Raw genomic sequence first — 7,872 nt, forward strand, 5'->3', positions numbered from 1 at the left:
TGAACAGAACCGAAAGCCTTGTGCTTCTTTGAATTTGAATTTTGAGCAGGATTCACTTCCCGAGAGCCAGACCCTCAATCTTTGGTTTCTGGGTTGTTTTTCACCAAAGGCAGTCTGCCCGTCCTCAGGTCTCCATGCGTGAGCCACATTAATGAGACCACACACTTAAATACAACCAGATACGTGCTTTCAGAGTGTACAGGTTACCAGCATCAGTCCCCAACAGATCTCAACCTCCACTTCTCTCTCTTCTTTACACAATGTATTGTTCAAATACATACACAAATCAATGTTTGGGTGATGTACCTGGGTGTATCGACCCATACGATTCCTATGTGGCAAAAGTACACACATTCTTTGTCCTTCAGGTTTTCACAGGAGCAGCGTCGTTCACGACGGTGAATTTGTGGAGTAGCATTCACAGATGGACTTCTGTTTGCATGGGACCCTGGGACACACAGATACAAAGAAAAGAACTTGTTACAAAAAGATAACGGTACAAAAGATGTACCATTTTTTTTCTATATCTTTTCTATTCATTAAAGAATCCTAAAACTTTAATAGTAATGGGAAATATTTTTGAGCACCAAAACAGTATATTAGAATGATTTCTGTAGGATCATGCGACTCTGAAGACTGGAATAATTGCTGCTGAAAATTCAACTTTTCCATCACAGAAATAAATTACATTTTAAAATATATTAAAATAGAAAACAGCTCATTTAAACTGTAATAATATTTCAACATTTTTACTATATTTTTAATTAAATAATTATCTTAAAGTTCCCATGGCATGAAAATTTCACTTTATGAGGTTTTTTAACATTAATATGAGTTCCCCTAGCCTGCCTATGGTCCCCCAGTGGCTAGAAATGGCGATAGGTGTAAACCGAGCCCTGGGTATCCTGCTTCTCCTTTGAGAAAATGAAAGCTCAGATGGCCCAATCCGGAATCTTCCCTTTATGTCGTCATACGGGGAAAGGTTACCTCCCCTTTCTCTGCTTTGCCCGCCCAGAGAATTTGGCCTGCCCATGAGAAAATGAGCTACTACCGTGTGAGGAGAGCGCAATATTTTTTTTTCCTCAAGAGACATCATGGCTTGCAAACGAGCCGAAGCATGGCAGTTGCCCCGCCTCTCTCCTCCTCATTAGCATTTAAAGCTACAGACACAGAAATGGCACGTCCTAAGGAAAGCTCATTGTGGGACTGGCTCGTAGTGGCTGAAATTCTGCACCAAGGCTGAATTTCGGGAAAGAGACTTCAGATACAGTACTAGGGACCACTTAGGCCTATATAAAAGCATCCAAAAAGCAGCATGTCATGGGACCTTTAATAGTTGCAGTAAAAAATGGGGTAACACTATGAATACAGCCTTCAAAATGCTGAATTACAGCTAATTCACAGATTCCTGGCTAATATTTTCATGTTACCCGAAGCCTAAGTCTTTTTGCTTTGATGTGTTACACCTGAAACAAAACCTCAAAATTTGTCAAAATATTAGTCTTCACTTGATGATGTTAGACATAACATGTCTAAGCTGTTGCTGCTGTCTAAACATTTCAGCAGTGTTGTGTCTTCGAGGTCCACTTTGTTTTAATCCTGAAGATTCCCATACAAATCCAGTTTTCATGTAGTTGACAAAAGAATAAAAATGAAAAAAAAAAGCTAAAAACAAAATGGCTTATGGTTCAGCTTCATTAAGGTTGTGGTGAATGAAGAGCTAAGTGGCCCATGTGGGCCATGTTTAAAGAAGACAGCAAATACGAATCTGTGGCCAACCACATTTTATGCCTCTAGGATTCCAGCAGCGCATGTAGATGCTACAAAGCAAACCACCACTACAGCTTCCGATGGTTGGGGTTTTAAAAGTTGAATCGAAAACAGATCTCGCACTCATCTGCAACATGGTAAGTCTTCAACAGACAAACAAATCTCAAAGAAAAAGACAAAAGAACAAGTACGTTGGTATTTACATAAAGGTACTTTAAAGAATAGTGCCTACCATGGTACTTTCAATTGCCGGAAAAGTTAGAAGTTAAATTCTTTCATGAAGTAGGAACTGAGGTTGCAAGATGTCTCTGAGTTTTGCACAGGATACATGGAAAGGGGTATAAGCAGGACCCCAGGAACCGGAATGACTTCTAAGGTGCTCAGTCAAGCGAACAGGGCCTGAGGCTGTAAGGCTTTATAGAAGAGGATGAAATTGCATGCCCAGGTCTAGTGGAAAGTGATCTGGGAGTGATCACTGTGATCCATCACTATAACAAGGCCATGGGGGTCTAACTATTGAAGTTTGATGTGGAATACACAACAAATGGTCTAACTTTTGTTTTGAGGCTGGAAATCAGTTGTCATCCATGTCCTGAAGGCGTCAGTTGAGGTGTCCCGGTGAAGCATTGGGGTTAGTTTTCATATATCAGGTAAGGATAATTAATCACAGAGAGGAGCTCAGATGTGGAACTTGGAATTTGTTACAAATCCATTGGAATGTCTGTTTAAAAATGCCTGACATAATTCACATACAACTGACTTTATATCATCCTACCCTAAATCGTGAGAAAGACAATCAGGAAACGTTTTCTTCATCCCTTTAATATTTGATCATGCTAGACTTCACTAACTCAACACTGGTATGATACTAGATGTGAAACCTAAGGCGAGTTCTGTAGCACCTCAGGACAGTTTGTTTTCTCAAGAAATAATTAATTTTGTGACCCATGCCGAGGAGAGAGGACTGCCAAGTTGGATCAGTGCAGAATTGTAAAAGACAAGCAAGGGATTACATAAATTCAGAACCACCAACAGTGAACCAGGCTTTCTCACCTGAAGAAACAGCAACAGGTTTTCTGTTGTTAGCATTAACATGTTAGCGATATAATGTAAACATTTACTAATCCCAAGTAGTTTGACTGCTGTTATTAAAATTAAAAGCTGTTACATTTTCAGTCCTGTGGGAGACTGGCCTTGAAACTCGAAACTACTGAGGAAAATGGTACTGTATTCCCAGCAATTAACTGCAATAATAATTATTTGCTATACAGTTAATTATCCTAGCCTAATAACCTGGAGTTTTGCACTGCATACATCCAATACTGCAACTAAAGAGCTCAACAACAAACCTTTCTGCTATGGTAAAAAAAATTGTGAGCCAACTTGGAACCACGTCAATTGATTCAAGAAAATTTCCCTTGTAAAACAAACAAAGAAATGATCACAGTCAAAGTGTCTGAAATTTCTCATCGCTTGAACTACTGTTTACAGAGACTGCTTGCACTGGCTTTGAACTCTGCACACTATTAAAATTAAGCCTACCCACAGCGCAAAAGCTACACCATTCTGAGGCAACTGTCGCTGCTTTTGCTGCACTATGAGAGAAGTTATGTTCTGTGGTCCATAGAAGTGGTAGGAGATGGCCTACACATGGGGAGTTTACACACTTACATGCTCAAACCAAATGGCTCAAGCAGCATTTTACGCCACATTTAACCCTAATTCAACATAGTTCAATCAGCTATTGCATGACTAACTGCATATTGTGACTGGTGTTATTAAAAAAAAGTTGATAATAGAAATCAATCAAAAAATGTCAGTTAATTGCAACATAAAATAAAATGCCAGGTATTCCATCCAAAATTGAAATTGTCAAAATTTACTCAACCCTATGGCGTTCCAAACTTTGTATGAATTTATGTCTTCTGTGAAACACAAGAGAAGATATTTTTGAAGAATATTGGTAACCAAAGCATTTCTCAAAATATGTTGTTTTATGTTCCATAGAAGAAAGGAAGTCATACAGGCATGGAGCACATGAGGGTGGGTAAACTATTTTCTTTAAACATTAACAGCAATTAGTTCATCCCTTCAAATTACAAGAAATTTGCTAAACATATGTATTTTTAATATGTAAATTTGATGTAAAAATAGAGAATCTGATAATGAAATTTTAACAGAATTGGCTTTTGCTGGATAAAATCTTATGTAAACTAGATGAGCATTTTTTCAAGTTCAAGATTTGAACAGAAGGCCAAAATTATATATATATATACACATACACACACACACACACACACACATATATATATATATATATATATATATATATATATAAAAGAAAGATGATAGTCATTTACCTTGTTGTTCCAGTATGAAAACAACCACACTTATAAAGAATAAGAAGGAAAAATCCATAATGCTCCTTTTCTAAGATGCACAGTACTTTAATTGGCAAGCCTGTCTCCTGGATGTCTATCCACAGGAAGAGAGGAATGCTGTGAGGGGAGCGAGAGCAGGTTGTGGAGTTTCTCAGAAACTTCTGCGACTCTCTAGACACCTCCAGCTTACCACACCCTCCTCCCCCCATCTCCCTCTTTGGATCAGCCTGCCAAGTTGTTCTTCACAATGGTAGGGACAGGTGTTTGCCAAGACCCATTGTATGTGAGTGTCAGTGGGAGAGAGAGAGGGAGCGCTTGTACTCTATATTTGGAGAGATGCTCTTAATCCAGTGGAAAAGTTTGTGAAAGAAGGTATCTCAACATTGTCTGTTTGCATCAGGTGCTTCCAACATGGTCAGAGCAGCGGTGCATCACAGATTATAAATGGATGGATTGAGTTCCACTTCATGGGTGAGTTGGCATCTCATGGGAATTTGTGTGCCCTCTTGTTTTTCCCTTCCTGATGCTATGTTAGGAATGGAGGTTTGAGGAACAGTCAAAACTACAGCCTGGAGAGGAAAACCATCTTTTTCAAAGTGGAAAACCTAGACAGACCAGGTCTTTTTCCCAAACCAAGGGAAGCCCATTGTGGTAAACTTCCATCTTAATTAAAACAATAAAAAACCAATTGAAACATTTCAATATAAGCATCTGCGTGCCAGGCTCTCTTAACTGTGGAGGGTTCCTCTAACCGGTTAAACATTTTCTGCAGTTCAAAAACAGTTCTTGCTCTCATTTTTGGCAATTTCTTCCATAATCATTTTAAACTTAGTGAAAATGAACTGAACTATGAACTGTGGTGTGAAAGTTGCTGAGAATGGTCCTCACTGGAGCCTGTCATTTAATCTCGAGGGGGGCAAACTCTATGCAGCACCACAGGGGTTATTTTTTTCCCACCCGTAGTTCTATTTAGCTCACATTTTGACTTCTCATTAGTCCAGATTAGGCTTAGTTTTGCATTCAGGAGAGATAATTAAAGGCTGGGCACAACACAAAACAACATATTTGGTCACAGAGCCCCTGGCTACAGCAATTAGATCTGTGAGGTGAGGTGCTGTGGAGGAGGAAGGAGAACTTCAGAGCTCCAAACGGCTTCTTCCTGCAGCTGTGGGAGAGACATAATGAACAGTTTGACAGACTGTCTGAAAAAAATATGCATGCTTCTGAAATTGAACTGTGAACTATGGGACACAGTGCCACTACTGATTCTTTCATTTGAATGTAAGTGTTGTTTTTTCTTTTACTGAAGACAATCGTGCAGGCTTGATCGTTGGCAGATGACGACAGGGTGAGGAAAATGTTTTTAAATACTTTGTGCCATGTCTTTGTTCATATCACAATACATTAACACTTTGTTTTTATTCGATAAAAAATAGTTGTACCTTTTGTAGCTATGTACATGTGCTGAATAAGTGTTCATTAAACTAATAAAGCAGCGAGACTTTGGCTAACTGCTTGTAGTGTCAGATGAAAATACACGAAGGCATGCAGAATCACTGACTAAATCAATCAGTAAATCAATAACTTTTCTGTTTTCACAGAACACTGACCTCTATACTAGACGAAAGCTTTCTAAACTTTTCAACAGAATTATTGTTAGTTTGCCAAGCAAGCCTGAAACAATATGTTCATGATTATCCATCCTGGAGCCAGCAAATACATTAAAAGTAAAATATTATTGAGAAAAGACAATGATTAAGCTAGACTATCTCTTAAAGTACTCTTGCTCCTGAAAACCAGTGTCTTCATATGTGTGTGTGTGTGCAGGATTTGACAACATTACCTGCTTAGGTATGCTGAGTATAATCAGTTATCAACAATTACTTGTCTCAGCCAGACTCTTAATTTCCCTTCTGTAAAAACTTTTATCCTTGTAAGACCAATAATAGTGGTAAGTCGCTTGGTTATGTTATGACATGTACAGTTTTGTCTTTTACATTTTGATATTAACATCAAAACACACACACACACAGGTTTGTTTTTGTGAAAAGTGGGGACATCCCATAGGCGTAATGGTTTTTATACTGTACAGACCGTATATTCTATTGCCCTACACCAACCCTACACCTAAACCTACCCCTTACAGGAAACTTTGTGCCATTTCAGATTTTCAATACACTCCATTCTTTTTTGTTTTAAAGAATAGCCTATTATAATATAATATAATAGCTATTTGGTGTATTGAAAGTGTTTTATTTCAGTTTCATAAATCATGTTTTGCATACGCATACAGATACTGCTTAAAAATAATTATTAAAAATAATCAACGATTTCAGACATTTAGGTATGGACAGTGAACGTGACATCACTTCCTACAATGGGCGATTGATCAGATTTAACAGAAAAAAAGTGCGCTATAACTCCACCTACTGTTCAGATGTGGGATTTAGATGAAGTGTTCAAACTACAAACTTGTTACTAGGCCTACTTGTAAAGGTAGTTACCTTAATCAAACGAAAATCAGTACACTCTGAAGTATTTTCCTGACTCGATAACCATGTTTCACCTGTTGGTCAGCACAATGGTTAAAAATGGTTGTCGTGCGTTTTTCGCTGTTTAATGAAGGCGAGAGATTCCCACGCAAAGCAGCACTTCAGAGTCAAACAGAGCTTGTTTTACTTAAACCATTTGGAAAGCCCAGTCTTAGATAAAAGCAGGTTTGGCTAGTGCCCACATTAATTAAAACTGCAGTGGGCATAAACCATGTAGGTAAAGATGTACATTTACTGTGGTAGCTGTACCTCAACTTATGTTTGTTATGAAGGACATGCAGTCCCATCACTTATTATGGATCATGACCCATATTTAGCCCTTCATCGACTTTGTCATACAGCATTACACATATTAAAATGTTTATATTTATCACCAGGGGTTAGTGTCATTTGATACAATTAATTATTATTTAATTAATTATTAATGATTAAATTATTTAAGTAATTATTTCCTTTAGAATTTTTGGCACAATTAGATTTCGATTTAGGGAATCAAAATGCGATTTTAAAACTTAATTATTTAGTAAAAAGCTCTGATGACTGGGCTGGCTAACTACATTATGCTTTACATTAACTGTATAAAGCATAGGTTGCTTCATGTTGCCTACTACTTTTGAAAAATAAGCAATATTACAAATATAGTCTAAGTCTGTAATTTCCTGGGTTTAGATTCTTTGTGCTGTATTTTTGGATTTTATTTATAACCAGTTTTATATAGTAGCTAGCTATAGAGTTCTGAAATTCTAAATCATTACAATGCTTTTGAAAGAATTTGAAAGCTTTTTATTTATTTATTATTTATTTTTACTATTTTGTGAGAACAAACTATGTTAATAAATACAAAAATACATCATCAGCTTATCACGGGTCAGGAAGTACTAATGCTTTCTTCTTTCCAGAGTGAAAAATAATGTACAAGCACATGGTAGTCTTACTGAAAGTCCTGCTAACACATGTCTACCACATCCTGTCTCATATTCAAGCTCTGGGCTTGGACACACATTCTCAGGGAAATTAAATGTGATTTATTGCTGATTATCCCAGCTGGAAACCTGGGAGCCGGATGCACAGAATGAAATAAGCGTAATGTCATTTTTATTTTTTCAATCTGTGGCACTTTCTTACTGAAAACCACACATTTTACCTTTGATTACAGAGTGAATGCTGTT

General features: G+C 37.5%; 1 protein-coding gene across 1 annotated transcript in view; it reads right to left on the reverse strand.

The window, feature by feature from the left end:
- The window catches only part of LOC107675103 (endothelin-1-like), a 5,437-nt gene extending 1,245 nt beyond the window's left edge, over positions 1-4,192 (reverse strand). The window contains exons 1-2 of the mRNA XM_016469322.1: positions 4,131-4,192; positions 307-448 (exon numbers count right to left, since the gene is read on the reverse strand). Coding sequence (XP_016324808.1) covers positions 307-448; positions 4,131-4,188 — 200 coding nt within the window. The 5' untranslated portion in view covers positions 4,189-4,192. The remainder of the gene's footprint in view (positions 1-306; positions 449-4,130) is intronic.
- Positions 4,193-7,872: the final 3,680 nt, after the last annotated feature.

The sequence above is a fragment of the Sinocyclocheilus anshuiensis genome, unplaced genomic scaffold (assembly GCF_001515605.1).
Source record: "Sinocyclocheilus anshuiensis isolate Anshui unplaced genomic scaffold, SAMN03320099.WGS_v1.1 scaffold776, whole genome shotgun sequence".
NCBI classification, from domain to species: domain Eukaryota; kingdom Metazoa; phylum Chordata; class Actinopteri; order Cypriniformes; family Cyprinidae; genus Sinocyclocheilus; species Sinocyclocheilus anshuiensis.